The sequence below is a fragment of the Vidua macroura genome, chromosome 20 (genome assembly GCF_024509145.1).
Source record: "Vidua macroura isolate BioBank_ID:100142 chromosome 20, ASM2450914v1, whole genome shotgun sequence".
Lineage (NCBI taxonomy): Eukaryota > Metazoa > Chordata > Aves > Passeriformes > Viduidae > Vidua > Vidua macroura.
The window spans coordinates 4,487,749-4,515,194 of record NC_071590.1 but is presented as its reverse complement, the minus strand read 5'-3'; the positions used below and the strand labels follow the sequence as shown (position 1 = coordinate 4,515,194).

The window sequence follows — 27,446 nt, the reverse complement described above, 5'->3', positions numbered from 1 at the left end:
TCTGTATTGCTTAGACCCCTGGAATATTTTAAATTATTTGAAAATTTCATGCTGGAGGAGGATTTTCTTCCTTTTCAACTGTTCAGGAATTCATGTAGTTGACAAGTGGTAGCAAAAAATATGAATATATAGAATCTCAGCAGTATTTTCTGTCAAGAAATAAATTCTTGAGGCTTGGGGGAGTACTAGTCTGTTGTTCTCAGGGAACCTATTAAATTATTGTAGAAACCTTACTCCAAATAATAGGATCTGTATCCTGTTCCTTATCAAATAAATATGTTAATTGTTTTTCTTATTATTATTTGTTATGCTATATTTAACATCACAATATGTCTCCATACATATATCTAGCAACAGGCTATTTTCCAGGCCATTTATTAAGATTTATATCCTTTAAGTGGCTACTCTACAGTGCTGTTTTTTCATGCCTACAACCTGGTGTTCTGGCAACTAAAATTTTGAAATGATTATTCCTTGAAAATAAGTTTTTACCTGTTCTCTTTCCTAGTTTATTTTCTGTATACCAATTTGAGTGGCCAGATTATGTGGCAAGGGATAGGGAACCACAGTGGGAAAGAAATTGGGTGTTAACTCCCTTTTGTGCTGCTTGTTCACATCCATAACTCTTGAGTTGTGTATAGTTGCTGCTATTTCTGAAGTTTTTCTGGTACCTGTGAAATTACTGTAGTGCTGTCTGGTAGCTGTGCATGTGGAAGTGAGTTTCCATGCTCTTGTGATTATTTCAGCTTTTGAAAATGTCCATAAAGATGCCAGTTTGCTTTAAATGGCAGTGTCCTCATAGCAGTGTCCTGTAGCAATGATAAATTACAGAAGCCATTGCCTATATAAATTTCACAGACATTGGCTTCTTTCTGGTTTCTTCCACATCACTTTCTTGGTTGAGCTATATTTCACTTTTGTTACCTTCCTTTGAATTTTTAAGTGTGTTAGGTTATCATTAATTTGTTTTTACTGCTCAGAAATGGGGAAGCAGAGTACCTGGGGTAGTCTGTAGCCTGAATGCTCTCAAAGCTACACCTCAATTCTTGGCCCCATGACAAACAGCAAGACAGCACAAGATCTCAGACTAGTGGTGTCTGGGGGAATTTTGGAATTAATGTAATGGTTTTCTTTTATATATTAACTTCATCAAAGAGAACAATGCAGTAGGGTTGTTTTATGTTGTTTTTTTTGGTTGTTTTTTCCTGAGAGTTGAGTCATACTTTATTTCCATTTTTCAGCCTGAAGAGGATAGCCTTTAATAAATCTGTAGGCAAAGTGATAAACATATAATAAGGTGTCACAGGGATTTTTTTTCCTCCCACTGCAAATGAGTCAGCAATTAAATTATCTTGAAATAAAATCAGTCTGTTGTCTGGGTTTAGCAAATGTTTACATTTTAAGAGAACAGTTACATTAGTGGTGCTCAGAGTGCAAATTGTGTAGGGGGTCTCCTGTAAAATGAAATGCATATCAGAATCTCTCCCTAAATGGCTCTCAATCTGAAATATTTTTATTTCATCAGAACATCATATTCCTTGTGGTTTACTAAAACAGACAATATCCTCAACTTAAATTTTCTTTAACTGGGAAGACACACTGAAAACCTCACTGTCAAGTGGAATTGCCACGTGTAATCCAGTTCTGGATTTTCTGGTTATATCATACAAATGATGAGACGTGGTAGTGTGGAAAAACTTGGCAGAAATATTCCTGTGTAAATACGAAGGCTCATTCATGTTTTCAGTCTTGCTCTGGTCAGGAAGATTTACGTGACTTGACATTTTTGGGGACTTGTTTTCAAATACTGTGGAAGGGAATAGGTGGCTGTGCTGGAGATCTGGTTCCAGGCTGGAGGAGCCTCTGTGCCTGCTTAAAACACCCTCTGTTGGTGTTTATCTTGCAGGCAATGAGGAGGCACAGGCTGGTGAAATGAAAGGGGCAGGGACAGGTGTGAAGCGTTTGACAGCTGCATTGTCTGAGCTCAGATGTGTGAAATGCTCAAAAAGCTTTGCTGTGCCTGCAGGGTGTGGAGATGTACCTAGGGTGGCCTAGCGCTGGCAGGGCTGTAATCCAGCTGTGAACCCTCTTGGAGAAATGTGCCCAATTCTTGGGGACTTCAGCTTGCCCAGTTCTGTGCTGCCATCACCCTGCTCTTGTTTGCTCAAGCAGTGACTGGTCTGAGTAAATGCCCACAGCCTGTAGAGTAAATAACCCTCTTCATAAATCCAAGGAGACACTGAGCAGTTTTGGTTTGTTTTTTTGTTTCTTGGTTGTTGTTTTTTTTTTTCCCAAATTGATCCTCCTAAAAAGAGCAGATATAAAAAAGAAAAAATGTTAAAGCAAGGGGAACAAGATGCAAGCACTCAGGGAGCAGGGAAAATGCTGGTGATTGTGATGAGATTGGTAACTCCGTTCTCTCCATTTTGTGTCACTGTAGATGAATTCAAAGTTCACCAGACTGTAGCTTGCTGTTGACTTTTGAAATACTCTGATATGCATTCAAGCTTAGCAACACTGCGTTTCTGAGGAGCTTCACTGGTGGTAGCAGCAGGATACAGCCAAAATCCTTTCCATAGTATTCCACTATTGGTGTTGTCTGGTTGACTTTTCCAACTCTGGAATTCATCCATTGCTGCCCTATTTAAATTATTCAAAGAAATGATAAAGCACAGAGTGTGGTTGATTTTCTTGGAAAAAAAAATGCTAACCAATAGTGTTCTTCTGAAATTTCTTGACTAATTGTTCTCCTCACCAAAACATCAGTGGTAGAGATGAAATAGAGTGAAAACTAATGGTGGTAAAATTTTTGTGCATTAGGTTGGGACTACTGTGGAGAGGACTGTGTGTACAGAACTGAGAGTTCTGATGGCAGCCTGGTTAAAAGGAGAGAAGCAGCTACTATGGTGAGCAGGGATGTACAAAAAGCCAGGCTGTAATGATGGAGGTAGGGGACTATCCTTGGGAAGAAATTATCCTTTTGGCAAATGAAAAGAAACTGCTGGAAAAAAATTCAAGCTCACTTTTGTCAACATGGACATCCATGTTTAAGTGCATTCCCATGATACTTGATGTGAGTGAACAATGTTCCATTGCAGTCCAATGTAAATAATGGTTAACTATGCATAAATTTAAAACTAGACTTAAGTTAACCTGGGGTCAGAATGACTAAGTGTATAGAAGAGCATTACTTCATGAAGTAATGTAAGAGTCACGTGAAGTGGGTTTACCAAACTGGAAGTCAGGTGTGATTCTCCTTTACTGAGTGAAATGGAGTGTCATGAGATGGAGATCTGGACCCCAGGAAGCAACTGCCTGCTTTCCTGCTGTCCAGGAAAGAACATGAAGGAGGCAATAACAAAGCAAGGAAGTAGTTAACACATTGTGAGTACTGTGAAAAGGGAGGAAAAAGTGGGAAGTGGAAAAAAATGGGGAAGGAGAAACTGTGTGTTGGCCTTCTTTTCCTTGTAATTGTGCATGAAGATGTTTGCTGTGCTGTTGGGGAAAATTACTTGGTTGTTACTGCATATGGCTGTTTATCTCTGCAGGTTTAATTAAGCCATTTAAAGGACCTTTGTTTTCTCTCCCTTTTGCTTGTTCTCTTCTTGTGGCTGCCTCATCCCTGGAAGTGTCCAAGGCCAGGGTGGATAGGGCTTGGAGCAGCCTCATGTAATGGAAAGTGTCCCTGCACAAGCCAGGGGTTTGTAATGAGATGATTTTTAAGGTCCCTTCCAGCCCAAACCATTCTGTGATTCTTGATTGTATTATAGAAGAGAGTCTTCCCATTTATTCAAACATCTAAATTTCTTCAGATTTTAATTACTTTAATTTAGTGATGGCTTTTCATTTTCTCTCTAAGATCCTTAACGTAGGATGCCGCACAATGTTTAGCATAAAAAAGAAAAATAAAGAGTAGGAATAGGCACTACTGAGATTACAGGCTATAGTGGAAAGATGTTGGTCATTCAGCTTCAATTAAAAATAACATTACTTTCAAACTTTAATAATATATTGCAAACTTCCACTTGATATTAATAAAGTATTTATTATGTGTTTAAATGTTTTTAACATGCAATGCTTGGCTGAATGTTTTTCATCCTGCACTTGCTGATTTACTGTAATAAATATAAAGCTTCTGTAACAGATATGATGCAGCAAGGCTCTGATCTGCATGGTGATACCTGCATTTGTCAGCAACACCAAGTTTTATGGATTTGGCCTTAAATTGGTACTGGATTGTTTGCCTGCAAATGTTTAGTCAATAGAGAACAAAGTGTGGATGTCACATAACCTTCGGCTGTACAGTCAGCCAGAAATGGCTGGATGAATGCAGCAGTGTCTGAAAGCTGCACTGCCCAAAATGGGGAACTGCCCGAGCCTCTTCTGCAGTGCTGGGGAGCAGGTCCTGTGCCAGGGCACAGCTGTGGGGCAGAGCCCCCTGGTTTTCCCCTTTCTGGGCTTGAGTTCTCCTCACCACACACAGTGAAACGCTCTGGAAGGGGAGCTGTGACAGTTGGAGGCATTTGGTGCCACTCTGAAACAGAAGGTGGCAAGTGAGAAGTCAGGGGTCATTCTCTGCCCTCAAATAAGACAAGGAAAGTGTGACTGGTGAGCTTGAGCCATTTGTCCCAGTAAATTAAATGCTTGATGCTTGCGAGTTTGAGAAAAGCAAATGATTCTTTTCTTCCTGGTTTTTTTTTTTTCCCTCGAGTTTGATCTGCTGCTGTTGGTTATCTGTGTGTAAGGGAAAATGTTTATTGAAAATAAAGCAACCCCATTTCATAAGTCAGGAATTGCTTCTGTTTAACATGCTTGTTCAAAGAACCATAATCTGTTCCTTTGCTTCTGTCTCATGCAAACAGCTGGGGTTTATTGGGGGTTTATAGGCTTTAAATTGGGGTTTATTGTAAGAGTGTGGGAGTTGGTTGTTCTTTTTTCATCAAATCTTGTTTGAGTAAAATAAAGAAAAGCATTTAACAGTCTATATGAATGGTCTGGTGGCAGACTTAGATTAAAAGTTTATGTAGTAGTATATTTGTGGCTCCAGTATGATGTCATGATAAATGAAAATTAGTGCTCATGGAAAACAGTAGAAAGTCATAGTAGAAACTCTCATTCATAGGAATAAGTATTTTTTCATACTTTGTTTCAAGTAATGATAGCAAAAGAAAGGTAGAAAATGACAGAAACTATTTTTTGTCTCCAAAAAGTTGATTGTACATGTAAGTTTTTTTCTGCTCTGTTTTCATATTTCAGCTATGTTGGACTGAACTCTTGATGTCATGTTTTACTCTTTAAATATCAAGCAGAAAGCTCTATGGCATTAATTTTATAAATAGACCTGGTATTCAAAAATAGTCTTATTGATAATCAGCTTTGTCTGTCTTAGTTCTGGAATGATCGCTACATGTTTGTGTAACTGGAAACTATCATATATAAAATTTAACTCTTTTTGGAGCTGATCTGTGGAACAGCATATAAATAACTAGTCAATAAGAAATGTGTGGTTTTCCTAGAGTTGGAATTCTGCTGTGCAGTGGGTTAAGAGAAACCTGTATCTTTTTTCACTAGTTTCTCTTCATGTATTGCAGCAGTTTCATGGCTCTCCTGTAAATTGATGAGTCTGCTCTGAAATGGATTTTGCTGCCCTTCTTTTGGGTTCTTCTCCCTGGTTAAGGCACATGATGATATTCACTGTGCTTTGCTGTAATGTCAGTGCTCCACAGGAGATGGGGGATCCCTTGTCTGACCTGGAGTGTCTCTGCAAAATCTGTGTTGCTAGCTAGAAATAAAGCTAGTGATTTAATTGGCATCTATAACTCTGTCTTCTGTAGTCTTTTTAGCCTAATAATCTGTGAAAAAACACTATTTTAAATTGTTGGCCAAGAGGATTTCTTGTTAGGATTTTTTTAGTTTGGCATATCCATTTTAATTTAAAGTTTTCTCAGTGCTATTTCCGAAATTAAGAAATTGATAGGGTTTTTGGGGTTTCTTTAGGGTTTTTGTTTGTTTGATGACCTAGGGCCCTAAAGAGGGCCCTAAATAGGGAATTAGGTCTTCACAGTGCTGCTGTGAGGAAATACAGAGCGTTCCGTGCCGGTGCTGTGTGACCCCGGATCCGGTTGCAGTCGGGCACAGCTCCAGCAGCGCTGCCCATCTCCAGGGCTGTGTTTGCTCTGCCTCATCCCTGGTTAAACATTGATAGCTGGCAGCCCGGACAATACTCACTGCAAATGGATGGCTTGCTTTTGGGGCTGGCTTTAAATTGATAGCCTGTGACAGCAACTAAGTTTTCTTTTTCAGCTCTGTTATAGCCTGAGGTGAGTTGGATCTAAATTCAGAGTGAAAATTAAGTTATAAATGACAAAGGCCTAATTGGAAATCTGTGGATGAGCCCATTTCCTGCCATTGACTCCAGTGCATTTCCAGGTGGACTTAAATCTGTGCCATGGAGCCCGAGGCTACCTGTGCCTGGCAGTCTGGGCTTGGGATCACACTTGCATTTTGGGAAGCATCTGTATGGCTTTTGTACAAATTGTACCTCTCAGGAAGAAACTAATTTCTTTGCAAACTTAATCACTTAGCAGAAAGGTGGTAGTTGTTAGGGTGTCTCAGAAAATAAACTTTCTTTTGCTTTTACTTGTTATGCAGGTGTGTTTGAGGGGGTTGATGTTGACCTATAAAGCCTTTTGTCCTCAAGTTTGTGCCTTGTCTCACTGCAGTGGGGATGTGCTGAGGTCTGTCCTGAGCTGTATATGTAGCACAGGTGGTAAAACCACTTTAAACTTAGTACAGAATTGAAAGAACAATGTTAATGCACAGTTGCAGTGATGGATGACCTGCAGTTGAGATCTTAAACTGCTTGTTTTTTTGAATGCCTGCAGCTGGCCCTGACAGCTGCCAGAGCTCAGTTGTGGAGGGGGTTGATAATTTAGCTGTTTATTTATTATGTTTTAGACATAACTGCCAGGCTGGAGAGAGGGGGGAATACTATAAAAATGTAAATATTTAAATTTCATTTCCTTCTTGGTGACTGCCCTCCCTCTTTCTGCTTGGACAGGAGGATTTTAAAAGGATGAGTCTGTTTTTGCCCAGTTGAAAGCACTTGAACGTTCTGCTCTTGGGGTGTCCTCTTGCCCTTCCAACCTCAGCAGAAGCAACTCACACCTTCAGAAGAAGTACAGCTCGGTTGCTTTGCACTTTCTGATGGGTGCAGCAGCACAGCTGCTGCTGTCTCTCTGCTGAAGGAAGATGGAAAGGGAATTAAGTAAACAAGGAATGCTCGAGTCATCTTTGAGGGCCGGAGAGTCAAGTCTACAGTTGGTTTAACTTTCAGAATTACTAACTGTATAATGGAACAGTTTCTTTGTGTGGTCTTCAAAAGAGTATTTGCAAGGTGAATGATGTCCAGATTCCTCCTTGTTCAGTTGGAATGTGTGCTGAGGCTGCAGGGTGATACCTGTGGATGCAGAGCTGCCTGGCTGGCCCTGGCACACAGCTCCCTTAGGCTCTAGTGCCTCCAGGAGTTTCCCTTGAGGAGCTGAAGCTGAGCTCAAGCCCAGCTCCTTAGGGCCAGCCCAGCTGTTTGTGGGCTGTGGAGCAGGAGGTGCCACGGTGGTTGCGGGCTCTGCGCAGGACTGTGGGGAGTGGAAACACAAGCAAACCCTTTCCCTTTGCAAGAGATCAAAGGCAACCCTTTAACCTTGGGAAGCATTTTTCCTACCCAGACTTGGTTCCACATGTGCTGTTTCATCCCTGGTTTTGATCCGGACACTCTCTGAACTCACTTGAAGCTTTGCTCTCAGTGTGTCTTTGCTGCAGATTCCTTTCATTTTCTGGAGAACACTCCTGTGCAGTTGGCTTTGAACTATCCACATAAGGATCTATCACATAAGGAACTATCCCCCCTTTATGCTGGCTAGAAAAACCTATGTGTTTGTATTTAAGGTGATAAAAAAACCCCAAAATTAGGATTTTTTTTTTAAAGCGACATTAAAATTTTGTCACTCCTATATCTGCATTTATCTTTTATTCAGTACAGAGCTGATGAGATTAGGTGCTGTATTTTGTAGCACCATAAGCTGTTATGACCAGCAATCAGTAAAATATATTGTGCTTTTATAAGATCCTTTTGTTTGTGTCTGCTCTTACTCTACATCATCTGGTACCAAAAATAACTGGCCCCATCTCAATGGCATTGCCCATGCAGTGTTTTACCACTGCAAGCTGTAGAGCTGCTTCCAGCTGTTTGTGAGTCTGAATGTTTGATGCTGAAGCAGTGTAGCCTTTGGATTGTGTTTTCAGTACTTGGATGTGGTGGGAAGTGTTGGATGGGATACACAGACACCTCTGATGGATCAATATTTTGTGTATCTAGTCTGTGCTATATAGAGGCTGTAACTGAAGTGATTCACTTTGCACGGCAGAGTTGGAACATGCCCACAGAATGCTTTTGCAGAACACAGAGACTCATGTAGAGTCTCATTGTTTTCCCCAGTGCATTGCAGCAGGGAGATGTGTTTTATTCTGGTTCATCAGTCTTCTCTTTCTAATTCATATTTGAATTCTGAGGTGTGCAAGTTGAAACTGCCACCTATAGCAGAACTTGAGGTGCAAAGAAGTTGATATTGCACATGCAGATAGGTTAGTGATTGTATGGGATCTTTATAGCATCATAAAATGGTATCTTTTTTTTTTTTTTTTTGAATAATAAGCATGTTATAACCATCTTTGTAGTCTTCCTACTCTTCCTTATTTTGTTGTACCACCAGATGAAGGGCTGATGTGGTAAATTCTGGAAAACAGCGATGTATGTGCTCCCTTGAGGATTTTTACCTGCTGGAAATGAGGAGAGTTAACATGCAGAACTGAAGACTGGATTGATAATGGCACCTAATTTTTAGCTCACAGGGTTTCCTTCCTGTGCTTTGCTCTTTCATAGCTGTTAGCTGAGCTGCTGTCACTTTGCTTTCTTTGACCTCAGCCTCTGAGCACTTGGTGCTTTATTGCTCAGCCCTCACACACTTCCCAGGGGAAAAAACCATCACCAGAATTATTTCTATTTCTTCCTTCATTGTATATACCAGATACCAGATTGTGGTTTTCTTTGGAAGATTGTTTTCTGCAGAACTCCCTGCCACATTCCCTCTAGTTCCCTAGAGATGTTTAATTAGAATTTGGTGTTACATTCTTAAGAAAACCTACCTTCCTTTGTTCCTTAAAGGACTGGCTAGTTTTCCTCATTATCATAGGGCAACAGTAGAGCTAATGAGTAAAGATATTTTAAAAAGAGTAGGCTCCAAACCTCAGCCTTGCAGAATGGGATGTCTGGATAACTGTTAGTGATGTACCTTATCTTCTGCTTTATTTTTAGATGCTCTTCTACAACGGGTAGCAGAATTGGAAAAGGTCAATGCAGAATTTCTGCGCACAAAGCAGCAACTTGAGCAAGAATTTAATCAAAAGAGAGCAAAATTTAAGGAGTTATACCTGGCTAAGGAAGGTAAGTCCTCAGTTCTCTGAATTATTCTAAAGGTTATTGAACTTCATTTTCAAATAATCCCTGTATGAAGCATAGTCTTTTAAACAGTTATAATAAGAATGTAAGAGATTCAATAGGTGACTATTGAGCATCCTAGAATGAACTTTAAAATTAAATTTAAAGATCTGCCTCATGGATAGGAGCCAAAGCAACTTGATGTCCATGCAGAAACACCACCACTGAGTTTTAATACTAATTTCCTGAAGGTGTGCTCTCTGAGCAGGAGCTGATCTGGTAAATGGAAAGATATAGCCTGGATGCTGTGCTGTTTCTACTCTGTTGCCTTTTTTATAATGTAGCATTTATTTGTCTTAAATTTCCATCTGAGGTAGGCTATAAGCAGGCAAACATTATAAAAGTTTTAATACCAGCCAAGGGCATCTATTTCAATAACACAATTTATAGGAAAATTTAAATCATATGAGCTCAAATATCTGATGAAGGATCAGAGAGTAGAGGTAGCTGTTCTGAGAGCCAGATTGATTTATCTAATTCTGGTGATTTTCCTGTCTTTAACATATAAAAGCAGAGCCAAAACATAATGCATTAAGACTGCAGCTGCTGCATAAGCTTATGAGAGCAGAAATACAACAGGCATAATGAAGATTGGATCATACAGCAAGCCTATTTACTTGTGTTTCTAAGGCTGGATGAAAGGAAATTTAAGATACAAGACACTACTGATGAGATCAGCAATAATTCTCCCATTTTGGTACAGTCAAAAAATACAAAATAAATTGTGATAGGGGACGAAAAAACACCCCAACTTTCACAGCTACTGAAGTGAAAAGACACCAGAGGACAGTATACAAGCAATTATTTTTCCTCCCCCCCCCCCCCCCCCCCAAAAAAAAAGTTTTTTCCCCCTCCCTGTCTCCAAGACCCTCTCCTAAATGTTCATTGGGGCTGTTGGGACCCATCTTCAACACTATCATTTGAAAACTAAGAACATTAATGTTACAGAGGCTTGGATTTTTAACACAAGGATTAATGTCCTTTTAAGTATTTGATTAGCTCTGGGTTCTATATTCTCTATCAGGGGTGAGAGCACCAGGATTGATTCAGCTTTTTGGCCCTGAGGGAAATACATGGAGATAGCTTGATGTTGGTTGTGTGCTGGCCAGATGTTTCTGCTAAAAGTGATTGCCATAGAAGCAGGCCATGTGCACATAAAACACATATTTTGTGGTAGTGCTTTTGGAATTAATTATATAATATATGTCTTCCAGAAGTGTCTATTTCAGATTAGCTGAAAACTCAGGAGGATAATATGAAGTTAGTTTAATTTCTGTTTATAGTTGCAACAATTAGGGAAGTAGTGGGTGTTCCATTGAATGTATCCCTTTTCTTTGCAGAAGCTCAGTTTTACCAAAGTCTTTGGTAAAGAGTGAATTAGGCTGCATATTTTTCGTGTGTGTACTCTCCAAAGTGGTCACAGAGTGTTTCTGTTCAAGCAGTATGAAGTGTTCCATCCAAATTAAGAACCAAGTTGGTCCCAGAAATGGGGGGAAAACTGTTCTCCAGTCTGTTTGTGCCTTTTCCAGATTCATTTCCAGAATTAGTTAAATAATAAGAACTGATGAAAAGCACAATTCACTTTCATCAGGTATATAGGTCCTAGTTATATCTAGTGTCTGTATCCACAAGGTGCTCCTTTAATAAAAGGCAAGGGCAAGCAAAGTCAAGAAATAGCATTCCCTGAAGAGACCTGCCAACATTTGTTCAGTCATTACAGGTGGATGTTTTAATACCATTGCTTCCTTCACTCCCTTCAGTTCTTTGCCATAGCAACTGGGGCTACACTTCAGGTTGAACTCATTAATCTAGCTAAATGTATACAATCCTCCTTTCAGAGGACCTGAAAAGACAGAATGCAGTGCTGCAGGCAGCCCAGGATGACCTGGGCCAGCTGCGGACCCAGCTGATGGAGGCCCACGCTGAAATGGAGAACATCAAGGCCATAGCCACAGTGTCAGAGACCACCAAGCAGGAGGCCATCGATGAGGTCAAGAGGCAGTGGCAAGAAGAAGTGGCTTCCCTCCAGGCCATCATGAAAGGTAAGAACCAGGCAAGCTGCTGAGATCAGCCACCCTGATGTCTTCAGGGATTTGTGCCTGCTCTTCCTCAGAGTATGGATAATTGTTATGGCTTGGGAAAGCTGCAGAAGGGCTGGATGAAGTGTAATTCCCAAGGCTGTGAAAAGGAGCTTGATGGGTTTTTCATTGTCAACTAGAGGACAGAATTTAGAATTCATGGCCATGGGAACCTCATGTATATGCAAAGCATTTTTGAGGGACTATGAATGTGATACTTCATCCTTCCACGAAGATAAGTATGATGCCTGTAATTTGACAAGTCTGCAAACAGCTTTAAGCTGCCAGCATGATTCTCTTTTTTCCTTCTGTGTGAACACAGTTCTGCTCTCACACAGTCAAGTGTCCCTCCAGTACTCACATGGGCCTTCCCCCAGGGTAATGACTGCACATGCTGCTCTCTCAGTCCTGGGTGTTTTTTTTCTGGATAGTTCTGATCTATTCCTTGTTATATTTGCACGTTGCACAGCTGTTGACATTTCTGAGAGAAAGGGAATGAACTAAAGGATATGAAATGGGAACAGCCTATTGTCACAAATGTCTGTTTTCTTAAAGGTTCACAGACAGGATCACACCATCCTGAGCCTAGTGCCTGTCGGCTGTGGGCAGTTTTTCCATCACCTCATTGTGCTTTTCACCCAGAACAGACAAACCTTCATGTATATTGAGTACACAAATGTCTGTTTATTTATGATCTGCACAGATACATGGACCTAGATTAAGGCTCAGCTGTGCCAGTGTAAACAGACAGCTCCTGAGCTGAGAGGGGTCATATGAATCCTGGGGAAATGGAAGCTATGTGAGAAGTTTGAATTTTGGAGTACCTTTTTAAGGTTTTAGTAATTTGTTTGGATGGTGTACCTGGAGGTACAAAATGTGCTGCTAAATAGGATATTAGTTGTGTATGTTTCCTTGAAATTAGGAGTTGTACAGTTTTTGGGGATAGTTTCTCTCTATTCTGTTGATGGTACTAATTGAAATTTAATTTCAGTTCTTATGTATTTGGGTTTTGGGGTAGGAGTCCAAGGGAAGGGAGAGTTGTCCTAGTTTTGATTAATTATAGTAAATCATTGAGTGGTTGGAGATGGAGTTCCTAAAGCTTTGTTCTTTAACTTACATTGAAAATAAGTTTTGAAAATGCTGTTTTCTAGAGACTGTTCGTGACTATGAGCTGCAGTATCACCACAGGATGGAGCAAGAGCGAGCTCAGTGGAGCCAGTACCGAGAGAACATGGAGCGGGAAATTGCGGAGTTAAGGAGGCGACTCTCTGAAGGCCAGGAGGAAGAAAACCTAGAAAATGAAATGAAAAAGGTACATTGCAATGGAGTTCCTCAGTTTCTGTTTGAGGATAGGCCTGTGGGGTCATGCATGCGTTCATTCCTATGGCTGCTGGAATTCCTCAGCAGTTCACACAGCCTGGTGCTGCCAGCCTTTGTTCATGGAAGTCATCATGACCTAATCCATTTAAAGCCTTAAAGACTTTGTTCCTAATTATGTGCATTCAGTGAGAGAATTGCACCTGAGAAGATGGTAAAGTTTAGCCTTCAACTTGTAAAAACAGGCAGCCTTGTAAAGTCACTTGTCATGATGTCAAATAAGCTCAAGTAAAACCACCTTTAGATTTTTCTGGATTGACTGCAGTTTTATATTGATTTCTCAAGGTGGGGAATGAAGGCACTTGAGACAGTTTCATGTTCAGACTCAGGTGTTTATTATTCCTTATCTGTGTCACAGTCTCAGTACCGTGAATTCAGCAGTTTTTCATTAGCAAGGCACAAAATGGCTAACTGACTCTTGGTACAAGGTCTTTTAAAACTAAACTATCCAATTAAGAAAGGACACCTAGATTATTTTCCCTTTTAACCAATAACTGATCCCTCAAAGCCCGCAATGTGGACTTTTCTGTCCAACCACAAAACATCACCCAAACCCAGGAAGAAGGTAAAGAAGAACAACCTGCCCTAAAACCTCCATCTTGCTTCATATTTATTTCTATATTCTAAAACCCCAAACTCTAAGTTTTCCACATATTACACATGATATTACACACTTCTAGCCAACTACACACCCCTAATCCCAGTGCTATTAATCAATTTCAAAAGCCTGTTCCATGACCTCAGGTCAAATGCAGTGTTCTCTTGTGGGTCTGTGCCTTTAAGCACAGAAAGTTTAAAATTCTCAGCATCAGGATTCCAACAGTTTTATAAAGTTTTCTTTAGACTTCTTTACTTTTACTTCTTTTTCCAGCTCTTAAAAACATCAAGTGCCAATTAAAACCTCAGAATATCTAAGATGTCTCTCCTCTTTCTCTAAAGTAAGCCATGTTTGTGCATTACAGTACTGCTGCCTCCCTAGGAAGTACAGAACCTTGATGTCATAAAACAAGCAGCTCTGGATGATGAAAAGTAATTGCTCTGGAGTATGGACAGATATTGTTGTAGTTGTTCAAAGATCTGTGACTGAGAAAAGTTCATAGAAGTAGATTGAGGTGCCTTGTCTTGAGTTTGAATTTTCTTTTTTTTTTCTTTTTTTTTTTTTTTTTGAGGTTGAAGATTTAATGTGTTTCAGATGGGAAGGAAATTGAACCTGTCATAATAGATCAGTACTTTATAAAAATCTTTCTGTATCTTATTATAATAACTTGCATTTTCATGAATTTCTCATCTCAGCAAGCTTACCTTAGTCTTAAAGGTGTGCTAATACAATTTTAAAGTAGTGACTGAACCTATATTCAATAATGAAGTAGGTTAACATTTGATAATCTGCCACATCACTGCATGTCCCTGTTCCTGCTTGCTGTCAGCAGAAGAAATGCAGTGTGGAGAAACTTTTTAGCTATTTCTACTATGTTGTAGCAAGCAATCAGTGTTAGTGTTGCAAAATGGAGTTATTTTTCTGAGACTTAGGAAGAGATTCCTGGCTATTGCTAGTTGTAGTTGCATTATTGCTGTGGGACTGCTCTTCATGGAGCCCTGATTTCAAAGATAAGAGTTAGGGTAAAGCCTGTTCTAATCCCACTGCAATTGTAAGACATTTACTGTTTTTAAGAAAAGGTTTTAGTCTTATTAAGTACAAAAAGACTTTGGTTGAAGCTGAATGGAGGTTCAAAACTGGATCAGTGAGGCTTGTAGAAACAACCCAGAAGATGCAGAGTTCACAGTGTAAAAGTCCTGGCATTGCACTCCCAACTAACTGCCAATAAGCACTTTCAGAGAACTTTCAATCTCTCTCAACTGATTCATATTTTTAATCTGTAGTTACTGATTGTGTAAGTTGAAATTGCAAGCTGCTGACATGGCAGCACAGCTCACCTAAACTCAGTGGTTTATTAGAGAAGTTTAGCATAGCAGATAAATAGCATTTTCAAGTATAGTCCTTTAAAAGGGAATTAAATATCCCTAAAGGAAAAGGTGATCAGTTTATTAATCTCTGGTAATAGGAGCTTGGAAAGCTTTCTAGGTCTGTAAAGCAGAGGAACATGTATCTTATGTAATAGGAGGGGGAGGGGGAAATCTGGTTTTCAGAGTGCAGCTTGAAATAATTGCTTAAACTGCTTTGCATGAGGTTTTAATCTTCTTTGTTATTATTAAACCTGTGAGGTTTTTTGTCAAGGAGACTAAGAATTAGATCAAAATTAGGAAAAGGACATTCAATTTTACCTAAAAACAAACAAGCAATCCCAAGCCCAGAAAAAGGTTTGCTTGGGCAGCAAAATAATGAATATTCATGTGTCAGCAGCCAGTGTGAAAAGAGGAACTTTCTTGATCACTTGGGATGTGTTATTTGAAGACTTGTGATCAATTCCTCATGCAAAATGGCATTTGCAGCCAGCAATGCTTTTACTGCATCTTTATATGTTCTTTTTTCAGAAAGAGCTTGTTTGGTGGAACACATGCTCTTGTTTGGAAGCAGCTGTTTTGCTTCTCCATGTAAATACATTTCAGGTTGCAAATTGCTACTTTCTGTAGAGAATTTGTCTGTTCTGTGATTTTGTATCATAAAGCAATGATTTCTAAGAAATCATTTTCTAAGAAAACCTTGTAACTTTGTCTTCTTAATCTCCCTTCCCAACTCAGAAAAGGTGGATACCTTGACGTAATGATTAACATGCTCACCTAGTGATTAATCTTTCAGAAAACTTACCAGTGATTTATAAAAATCTGTTTTCCTGTTGGGTTGTAGTACCAGATAGGTCTGGGGTGTTTTGTCTTCACAGCAGCTAAAAGCAATCTACCACAGCAGCATGTACTTCCCTGCTGGGGAATGTCTGAGCTGACTCTGGACCATGACTGCATGGGGATGAGTTGTGCCCAACTTTGGCCACTGGCAAAATATTACTTGGCTTTTTTTTTTTTTTTAAGTGAGAGCTCATTTTCTGTTCAGGAGAGGATCTGTTTTGCTGTTGGAGCTGTGATGAATATAAATATTCTTCTTAGCACAGTTGTGTCAAATTCTGAGTAACAGAAGTCTGCAGAGCAGGTATTTTGTGTACAGAGAGAGCAGGAAAGTACAAGGCTCCTGTAAGGAATTGTGCTTATTAATCAGGAGAGGGGAAATTGGAAGGGAAGAGTAATCAGATTTCTGTGACTGAGTTGGCCATAAAATGTGATATACAGTAAGCTATTTTTGTTGGTAATGGTGAAGAGCAATGGGATAAATTTAGTGGACTTTTAAATGGTTTATTCCTGCTTTAAAGAAAAATCTTCAAATTGTGTCTGTGTGTTTTCCACTTGTCTCATTTTTAAAGAACAAGCTGAGGTATAATGTTACTTGGGATTTCTCCAGTCAGATGTTTGTTCCTCTGAAAATGACTTGGACTCATTTTTAGCATTATCTCTCCATGGAGTCATTTTGCTGCTGTGTTCTCCAGGTCCCTCAGTGTGTTCTATATCCCCCGTGCTGGGGGAGGCAGGTTTGGCTAGGGCAGAAGTGGTTTGGGTGCTTGGTTTTTGGTTAAGGAATGAGTAAAGATGAGCTGATCATGTGTAAAACTGTGGCTGTTGATAGCCAAGTTAAGTTTAATAAAACGTTAAAAGGAAATAAACATTTTAAGGATCACACCTCTGGAAGAGTCTGAATAACACCTCTTAGCACAGGAAATTTGGGGCTGTGGCACCTCTTGCCACGTGTGACAGTATCTTTAAGTAGCATTTTTCAACACAACAGATAGATATTCTCATTTTATTAAAAGGTTGAGTGGAGCTTTAACCTCGATTTTGGAGTCTCAGTAATTCTGCTTTATGTCCAAAAGCAGACCCAGGGCCCAGCACTCCTTTTGTTAGCAGAGGGAGGCTGTTGGGAGTGTTTAGCTCAAGATCACACTGACCTTTAATAGGGATCCTTACAATATGTTGCAACCACAATGTCAAACTTCGGCTCTGTTTACCAAGCAGTAAAAGCTGGAGTAATTTTTCTGTATGTGGATTGGGATACAGTTTTGTCTTTCCAGTTGTTCACAGTCTGGTTTTGCTTTCAGAGAACTTTCTGACTGTTTCTCTGAACTGCTTGGTTCCAACACAGGCACATTTGTTGCTCTGTATTCTGCAGTGAGCCATGTGAAACCAGGCTGGCAGTGAAATATTGCTGCAATTATCCTGAATAATTAGAAAAGAATGTTCTATTCATTCTATTAAATGAATAGAACTGATATGATAAATGAAATATAAAGCAATGCCTGAAGTGGAACTCCTGCTCCCATTTGTTTGAAAAATGTGACTGTTGAGTTGCTGGCTGCAAGCACCAGGGTCTGGGTGTATATGACAGTCACATGTCCCTGGTATTGGATTCACTGCCAAGTGACATCCCTTGCTTTACTCACAGCTTTTATTGGTACTCCAGCAGTGACAAAATGTAGCAGAAATAAATTAAACGTAAAGAAATTTGTTTTAGTGTTGTGTTCAGATTTTTCTGCAAAGCTTTAAAATTGTAGTGCTTATATAATTGACAAGTATTGCAATAACATTTTGTCTATTAATTTTAAGTTAGAAAACTTCAGTGGCTAAAAATATTTTCTATTTCTCTTCCTGAAAGTCTTGCTCAGATTACAGTTGTCAATAAGCTCACCAGGAACTGAAAGTCAAATGAGTAACCTCTAAAACCTGCATTCTAGTCTAGTTTCAAAACCAGACATGAGTGTTATCATTTACTGCCTGTCTTTGCTGATGAGGTTATGAAAGGTGTCATCTTTTGAAACTCCAGCTTTGAGGCACAGTTCCCTGCCCTCTCTCCCCTGCTGAGTTCTTCCAGTAGAAGACAGAGAACAGCTGAGCTTTCTGAGCCTCATGCACAAAGCCAGCCCAAATTAGAATGCTGGAATTCTCTGTGCCTTGGAGAGTTTTACTGCAGAGAGAGTATTTGAGTGTTCTGCTGGCTCCTGGGGAGTCTGTGGGAGCTGCTCCTTTCACTTGGAGAGTCTGTAGTGCATCCCTGAAGGAAAGGCAGAGCATTTAAGAAATGGGGATGTCAGGGCCACACATTAATATGCAGTTCTGGTTTTGAACCCTGAATGCTATTTCTCATTTTAATTCTTGCTATTTTTACCTGTCTTTCCCTTTTTTTCCCCTTTCCTTGAAACAGTCCTCTAATTCTGCTGCTCTTTGATCTTCTCAGAAGTACTTTTTGAAGGAAATCATGGGATAAATTGTCTATATATAGTTTGAAATATTCAGTACAATAACACCAAATCCTGATGCTGCATCAGTAGTAATGTAAAGTTGAAAAATTATCTTCTAAAAGAGAACTGAGCTACACTGGGCATTACTGTGCAGCTCCATTTGCTTTTAACTATTTTGTAAGTAACTGCATGATCAGTACCTCATCATGCACTTCCTTTGGGTTTTTTTCATATGTACTATGTGGCAGCAGGTTGTGGGACAGTTAGGCCTTCAATAAAGGAAAAGTGCACATTGTTTTAAATTCTTGATCCATACATTTTCTTTCAGGCATCAAGAGGGATAGATTTGCTAAAATTCTCTTTTAAAACAGATACTTGTGGCTTAACCCATACATAGATTAAAATTTAGTTACCTTCTGTGAATGCAGTAATATCAGCCCATTGTCACAGAGATGGCTGCTGAACTAAATAAATAGCAGTAAGATGAGCACTGAAAGTGGAAGTTTGGTCAGCTTTTTTTGTTGATGTAGAGATTTTCTCCAAATGTCTCCAGTAATGGGAACTGGTGTGAAAATTCTGATGATGCATTGCAATTTATTGTCTTAACTTCAGGCTCAGGAAGATGCCGAGAAGCTGCGCTCAGTTGTGATGCCCATGGAGAAAGAGATTGCAGCCCTAAAGGAGAAACTGGCAGAAGCTGAAGAAAAAATAAAAGCAGCATCAGAGGTGAGGTGGAGCTCTTAACTGGATCCTGATGTATGTCTTGCAGTGTGCTAGTTTGATGTAGACATGTCAAATTTTATAAGAGAGAAAAAGGCTGTATTGGGAACAACAGGGAAACTCTTCATGCCCTTCTTGTCTCCTGTAGCTCAAATATCATGTTTGGCCTAAATACATTTTTGCATCTCTTTGTTTTGAGAGTTGCACTGTGTGTGTGGGATCTGGGTTTAGAATAAATTGCACAGCTCCAGGTCTACTAATAATAGAAAAAGCTCTAGAAAAATATCTACTTTGCACTTCTTCCAGCCACCTGGCCTCTGGGTTATTGGCACACTTGGAGCCACGAAGTCAGACCTTCCCATTTGAAAGGCTTAAAGGGCAGCAGATGGAAGGGTTGGTGTCCTGGGGCAGGAAAGCTGTCCCCACCATCAGTGGCAGTCACAGCCCAAGGCTGTCCTGAATCCTGGCTTGGCGTCGGCGTGTCCCGTGCTGTGCTGAGAAAGATGAACAGCAGCTCTCTGCAGCCAGTTAGGAATTGCCTGAAGGCTTTGGTTTTCTCTAAGATAAAACCTCCTGTGATTTCTGACTCAGCAAACCATAAAACTGAATAGTGCCATAAAGAAATCATTCAATTTGCTCCTTGTTCCAAGACAGAATCCATTTCTCCAAGCATCATGTCTGACAGATGTTTATGTAACCCTGTCTTATAAGGTTCTGACTGAAGATCTGCAGGACACTCATTTCAGTTCTTTGTTAGCTCTGCTATTAAAAAAAAAAAAACAAAACAACAAACAAGAAGAAGAAAATCCAAATATATTTCTTCAGTATTTCATCATATAATTGCTTTTTGCTGATAGATTTTCTTCCTTTTTGCAACAGTCTTTCATGCATTGGAAAGTTTCTTTTCTTGTCTGTCCCCAAGTTTTCTCTGTTCTTAGGCTTATTTCAAGCTTGCCTCAGTCATTTTTTTCTGACTACACTGATTACTCTGTTTTGAACTAAGGAGTTCTTGGCTTATCAGCATTTATCAGCTATTTAGATCCTGGCTATCAGCACTGATTACTTCACAGTGAAGTGATCCCTTCACTGTCTGCTTTCCTGAGATACTTCTCTTTTTACCATCTCTGTGCTCAATGCTGCTGGTGCTGCTGTGATCCAGCTGCTATAACTGTGATACACTGAGAGGTTTGACTTAGAATTTTAATGAGTAACTCATTCACAAGTAAATACAAGCACTGCTTACACACTGGTAGTTGAATATTTGTGATTTCTGCAAATAAACTGGTCCTTCAGCACCTGTACATTACCTGAACAGGCAGCACTATGGCTTCTAACAAGAAGGAAATGTCTGAGAGTGTTCCCCCACTGAGCTGGTTATTTCTTTCCTTTTATTCAGGTTAAAGAACTGAACCATTATTTAGAAGCTGAGAAGTCATGTAGGACAGACTTGGAGATGTACGTGGCTGTTCTCAACACACAAAAATCAGTCCTGCAAGAAGATGCAGAGAAGTTGAGGAAGGAGCTGCATGAAGGTACCTACCTAACAATAGTCCTTTGACTCTCTTCCACTGAGGTTGCAAAACCCAGTGGAGCTGTGAATTCTTTTATCATTTCTTACTTGAACTTGATTAAAAGAAACAGGGAGAGGAAAGCAGGACTTTTAAATGTGAAATGCCATAAAATGTTTGCAGAGGAATTGAATGTGGAATTCCCTTATGACAGAAAAACAACAGAGCCATTGATTCCCTCAAGGCTTGTTGTTGAATGTCTGCTAAGTTCTTTAAGCATTGCAAGCTTCATTCTTGCTGAAGTGATTTTAGGTGTGTATTGTATTTGTGCATAATTATGAGCACTATTTCCATAATGTATAGACCTGGCTCCCTGAGGTGTGGCAGTGCTGAGTGCTAGAGTGAGTTTGGAAGTGTCCCTGTAGGGCACCACAGCCCAGGGTCACTGCAGAGGAGTGGAAACCAGAACCTGCTGCTGAAGTAAATAGGGGTGTAGAAGACAGTTTTCTGAACCCAGCACTAAAAAAAAAAAAACCCAAAACTGTTAGAATTAATAAATGAAGCTGAGGCTTTAGTCTTCTCACTGGGAAATCTTGAACTGTCAGTAACATATCCCTAATCATGAGCCAGGTTTGGAAACGAAGAAAATGGTATTTGAAATAAGACATTATTAACCTAAATAGTTGTTGAACAAAGCCTGACTGTTCTTGATTAGACCAATAATTACTTTTATTCCTGAAAATGCTTCTCTTTGGAAAAGATATTTAAATACTTGTGGTTCAGAAGAATATTTTCTCTGCTTGCATAGTTTGCCATCTCCTAGAGCAAGAGAGGCAGCAGCACAACCAGCTGAAACACACGTGGCAGAAAGCCAATGACCAGTTCCTGGAGTCCCAGAGGCTGCTGATGAGGGACATGCAGAGGATGGAAATTGTGCTCACCTCAGAGCAGCTCCGGCAGGTGGAAGAGCTGAAAAAAAAGGATCAGGTTACCTTTTTTTTTTTGCTTTTTTTCTTTCTTTTTTTTTTTTTTTTTTTTTTTTTTTTTTTTTGGTAATACTGTAGGCTTACTGTGGTGTAACAGGTGTGGAAATCACATGTGTGCAAGTGTGGTAATAGCTCAGAAAATGAGAACTGACAGTTTTAACTGAAATCTCCCCTTTGAGTGACAGCTGGCAGTTATTTGGACAAGTATTTTAATAGTGGTGTATATACAAACTCTAATGTTGCCCATAGTTAAATGAAAATTTAAGAATATCCGGAAGTTAATCTTGGAGGAAGAAATAGTAATCTGTGATGCAAAACGTCCGAGTTAAGGATGTCAGCAACTTTCACTTCTTTCTAGGTTTTTGCAGCCTTCTAGTACATATCCTAGGCATAAATTAAGACTTTAATTTTAAATTAACTTACACAAGTGATTGTACATACTTATGACTTAGTAATCTATTAGGGTTTTTTCTTGGTTCCTTGTATTCCATCATTTAGTGATCAAGGTACTTCCTGTTTCACTTTTTTTTTTAATGTTCATGCTTGTGTAATGGCTGTTAATGGGTATTTTAGGGGTGTGGATATGTTATATATTTATAGTCTATACAATAGCCAATGTACCAGCTAGTTTTGTTACTTGCTAATCTTTATAATTAGAATTTTAAACTAGGTAATATGCTTTTTGAATAAAATCATTCTAGAACATGAATCAGCCTCTAAATGTGCAAAGTTCTTACTTCAGTCAGTTTGGGTGCCTTGTGAAATGAACACTATACTTATTAACTAAAAGAATATTTATGTGAAAACCACTGGGTTTCAACCAAAAGAATCCTTTTCAGTGTCTTCTTTGTAGCTTAGTTTATCATGAAAGCTGATGTCATGACTATTATGGCAAAATTGAATCCCATTTTCTGTGTATGCTCTATTGACCACTGATTTTTAGGAAGAAGATGATCAGCAAAGGCTCAGCAAGAGAAAGGAAGAGAAGCAGAAAGATTCAGATGATGAAACAAAGGCTTCATGTTCTCTGGCCCCTGAAGAAACCCTTACCCAGCTCTCTAATGAAGAGGTAAAACAATTGAATCTTTCACTTGTACTTGGGCATTCCTCTGGGTGTTCATTGCAAATACAAATGCAAAGTTACATCCTTCTATTCTCTGTAGCTTCTAATCTTATTAGGCAATAAAAAATCCTCGGAGTTGCAGTTGAATCTATAAATCCTAATTAGGATTGGAAGACAATAGTGCACCATCCTGAGAGGTGCCATTAAAAATGGTAATTTACATTTTGCATTCTGGAGGTTAACTGCTGGTAGATTCTCCTGGGATTTCTAAGCACATTCTAACACACCTAAATGTTCAGGATTAAGCCAATTATATCTGAACATTTAGCAAGAGTGTTGTAGCTACTTTGCTAACCAAATTGTTGAATTCTGTACTTATCATTTTTCAGGGTCCATTTTGGTTTTGTGAGTCAAATGAAGGAAAAATTAATAAAAGCCCACGAAGTTTTTGTGCTATAGGAGCTTATTTAACCTTCAAGAGACTTGAGAATTTTCAGAGTGAGCCAGTGTTTTGCCTAGTTTTTTATCATTTTTGAAGAGGAAAAAAGTATATACTTTAATATATGTATTCTGAAGTAATTCCTTTACTTTTATCAAGGATTTGTAACAGTTCAGAATGAAGAAAAATGTTCAGAATCATGAGAGCTAAGTGTAGCTGAGATCTAGTTCTACCTTTTAGGCTGCAGTCACTTTCTGTTTCAAATACTGTTTGTATCTTCCATGTCCAGATATGCAAATGAGGCACATTGGTGAGGAATAAAAAATTTATTTTCTGATGTTTCCTTTAATCTCATATGATAGCATATTCTTTAGTCCATAATTCACAACACTTCTTTGCTTCTAAGATTTGTGTATAATGGGAAATTTGTATTTTGAGAAGGGGCATAATTTTCAGAGTGGTTTGGGTTTGTATATGTGTTTGGTGTTGTTATTTATGACCTGTTCAGAATATGTTTTACATGTTGTAATCAGTCATATTATTCATCAGTTCTTACAGCATGTTATATTATAACTCCTAAGATCCTCTTTCTTGGGCAGTTTGCAATACAAACATTTGATTTGTTAATATTATTTTGGTTATCACAGAACAGCTGTAGCCTGAAAATGCAAGTCTTATGTAAGTCTGTATTCCCTTGACTTTTTTATTATGAACTTGTATATATACATGCAAATATAAAACACCTAAAAATGATTAAAACAAGGCATTTACAACAGTCATAAAACAGTAGTACATTATAGATAGATATATATTATAGGATACAAGCACTTATATGAAGTGCTAGCAGCCTGATGGTTTCTGGACCTATTTCAGAAATGATAATTTTTCTCAAGAGACTGGTTCCAGTGTTACTTCCTTATGTGTCTAATAGCAAAGCAGAAGTACATAATATTTTGGAAGGTATTTTGAAAGCAGTCATGTGCTTTTTAAATAAAGCATTACTGCTCTCTTTTCAGTGCTACAAAAACCAAAAATAGATCATGAGGCTCCATGTGCCTGATACACATCACAGGACAAATTATGTGGCTTTTGGTGCTGGCATTCCCCAGGATACCTTTGGGTCTAAGCCTAGCCTTTTCCCTTTTCTTTTTATTTTATGTACAAATAATCCTGTGAAGGAAATATTTTGGTGTTTTGTCAGACAGTCAAGGCAGAAGAGAAAAATAGAAGAACCACATATACTTGTTGGTATAGAGTAGATTTTAAGTATATTTTTCTCTGTTTATTTTTGTGTTAATGCATAGTGTTTTCTTTTATGAAAAACTTTTGGATTTCCTTTTGGAAGTGGAGTATCTGCCTTCTCTTGTGTAGATTATGGTTGTAGAGGGGTTGTTGCAAGTACATCTCTTCAGGGGAAGCATCTTGCCTTAAATATTGGAAGATGGAAGGTGACTGTGTCCTTGCTTGTCTGGCAGGAAGGTAGTCTTACAGAAGCACTTTGTTAACAGAAGACTTTTTAAACTTGTTTTATTTGTTTTTGAATTCTAGCTGGTTCATTTCAGTTCTCTGTCCCTTCCTCTGTGACCTTAAACTTAGAGACCACATGTTCTTGCCAAAGAAATTTAAACTTGCCTTTGCCATGCCTTGTAATTAGTGTCCAGCATTCCTTCTGTACCACTGAAAAGGAGTAAATATTTTTTTTATTCCTTGATTTTCAATTCCAGGTGCATGTGAATAGCACCCATGGCTCAGTCCATTCCCTGGATGCAGACTTGCTTCTTTCCTCTGGCGAATCCTTCAATAAACCAGACACTGATATGTTTAAAGATGGACTTAGGAGAGCACAGTCAACAGACAGTCTGGGCACATCTGGATCCTTACAGTCCAAAGCTTTAGGGTACAACAACAAAGCAAAATCTGCTGGGAACCTGGATGAGTCAGATTTTGGACCACTTGTTGGAGCAGATTCAGTGTCTGAGAACTTTGATACGGCTTCCCTTGGATCCCTGCAAATGCCGAGCGGGTTCATGTTGACCAAAGATCAGGAAAAAGCAATCAAAGCAATGACACCAGAGCAAGAAGAGACTGCTTCCCTGCTCTCCAGTGTCACCCAGGGTGTGGAAAGTGCTTATGTGTCCCCCAGCGGGTACCGCCTGGTCAGTGAGACAGAGTGGAACCTGCTGCAGAAGGAGGTGAGTCCTCCTGCCCTGGTCCTGCCTCCTCGGCTCTGCCCAGAGCCAGGGGGGAAAGGAAGAGGTCACATCCAGGGCAGCTCTTCACCCTCCCCTCTTGGGATGCTTGTGTAGGTAAAACACATCCAGTGTAAGGTGTATGAGCTGGCCCTGCTCCTGGGACAGACAGCTTTACTAAACACAAGATGCTTTGGATTTTGAGGAGGGTCTGGCAGAGGTGGCTGTGGAACTCAGTATTGTCTGAGAGGGGGAAAAAAGGTGGGAGAACTTAAAGAAATTGAGAAAATGGGAAGTTGGGGAAGGCATGTAAGTGGAGCTGGGGATGAGTAGGAGAAGGCAGAGAGGAGCAGAAGCAGCAGAGCTGGGGGTACTGCTCTGTGTGCTGGGGGTGTTTGCTGAGGGCTGTGCACAGGGGGCACTTTGGAAATGAACAGCCACACTGTGCCCAAGGCTCAAAGTACCACAGGACATTGTTGGGGACTTTGATCATCAGAGACCCATTTCTGAGAACAACAAGCAGCAGATTAGACTGACCCCTGGGCCAGTTGCACTGTGGATGACCAAGGAAATTGTCGCTTCTGGGTGTTCTGCCTGTCGGTTTTTCAGCAGCTTTATATGATGCCAGTTCAAAGCTTCTATTTGGTTTCTTGCTGAAAAGTGGAGTATTTGGGGTTTCCTGTGGTTTTTCTTTCAGAGGAAGAGAGGCCAAGGAGCAACACTTTAGGGGGAAGAAAAGGTGGGGGGAGATAATCATCCATACTGGGTGAAAAGGGAGACAAGATGGGAGTAAAAAAAAATGTAGTGAAGGAGAAAAGGCCAGATGAAGGACAGATGAAATGAAGAACTACTGATTTTTTTCTCAATTTGTTGAAATTTAATTTAGTGCAAATCATTGCTTAGGAGGTCTCTCCAAACCTATTGTAAAGTTGTTTTGTTGTTGTTGTTTTCCTACTGATCTGCTATATCTGGAGAAATCACAGCATCCTGAGCTCAGAGCTGAGTTAAATCCTTACTCTTGAGTGTTCCCTTGCCCTGTTGGCATTTTGATGACACTTTACTTCAACCCTGTCTCAGAATCCAGAACAGAAATGCAGCTTCCCACATGTTTTGGAGGCAGGAGCACACACTGGGGCGTGAATGCCTCTTGCTGTGGGTTGGACATGGAGCAGCAAATACAAACACAGATTCAGCTCAAACTTGACCTGCAGCTGGAACTGTCATTAAACTTCCATTTGTCCCTTTGGCCAAAACCATTGCAGTTCCAGCATGACAGCAGGTTTACTCTTGGTTTCCCTGCTGCCCTCCCAACACTGTTACTTTCTTCTCTCCTGTTTGGTTTCTGTTTGTCAGAAGAACACAACAGTGACTTGATGAGCTCTTTGTGTCATGGCTTTTTGTGCTAATGGTGGGGACCATGGCAGGAAAAGCTGATATCCCACAGCTGATTTGAGTTATCCTTCACTTGTAGAGCAACTCAATCCTGCCATTACATGATTCTGCCACTGTCTTTTGTCTGCAATGCTTTGTGGCCACACAAGACACCTGAGTGTGTGTAGCATTCTGCATTCCCTGGAGACTTCCCTGCCTCATGGCAGGTGCTGACTCTGTGTTCTGCAGGTGCAGAATGCAGGGAACAAGCTGGGCAGGCGCTGTGACATGTGCTCCAATTATGAGAAGCAGTTGCAAGGGATCCAGATCCAGGAGGCTGAGACCAGAGACCAGGTGGGAATTCTCTCATTGCTTTAGCCAGGCTTTTGCAGCTTTTTGAACTACTAAGGGTGCTGTTTTATTCATTGGTTTTAATTGACCAATATCAACATACTGGATAACTTGACATAACTTGATTTGTTATTCATGTGTGATCATGTATGTATTTCTTAGGGATTCACCTTGAAGAACCCCTTTATTTGATGCTATAACACTATGCAGTAAAGGTAGTGTTCTATAAAAAGTATTATGCCATGCTGAAGTCAGTATCTTTAATAATTTATATTTTAAAATGCTTGTCATGCATTAAATTCTATTATCCTTGATACTGTAAGATCCGTTAACAGAAAAGGACCTCGTCCTAGCAGCATAAAATGACTTTCAAGTCTTGGAGGATATTTGGTTCCTGCCATATACCAAAAAACAATTTTCAGATGGGTGTGGAAGGCATGAATCACATTCTGCTTTGAAATAAGTGATTGAAGTCATTGCATGGCCATGGTCCAGTGCAGTTTGATGTCCCATGTTTCCTTAGAGGGATAATCTGTGCTGGAGCCCGTTTCATCAGCAAGGGAATTTCTGG

General features: G+C 39.7%; 1 protein-coding gene across 1 annotated transcript in view; it reads left to right on the top strand.

Moving 5' to 3' along the window:
* RABEP1 (rabaptin, RAB GTPase binding effector protein 1) overlaps nucleotides 1-27,446 on the top strand; it is a 47,586-nt gene that overhangs the window by 8,608 nt on the left and 11,532 nt on the right. Inside the window, exons 2-10 of the mRNA XM_053995528.1 lie at nucleotides 9,374-9,502; nucleotides 11,395-11,598; nucleotides 12,786-12,946; nucleotides 18,861-18,974; nucleotides 20,365-20,500; nucleotides 21,285-21,463; nucleotides 22,406-22,531; nucleotides 24,689-25,156; nucleotides 26,774-26,878. Of these exons, the coding sequence (XP_053851503.1) occupies nucleotides 9,374-9,502; nucleotides 11,395-11,598; nucleotides 12,786-12,946; nucleotides 18,861-18,974; nucleotides 20,365-20,500; nucleotides 21,285-21,463; nucleotides 22,406-22,531; nucleotides 24,689-25,156; nucleotides 26,774-26,878 (1,622 nt within the window). The remainder of the gene's footprint in view (nucleotides 1-9,373; nucleotides 9,503-11,394; nucleotides 11,599-12,785; nucleotides 12,947-18,860; nucleotides 18,975-20,364; nucleotides 20,501-21,284; nucleotides 21,464-22,405; nucleotides 22,532-24,688; nucleotides 25,157-26,773; nucleotides 26,879-27,446) is intronic.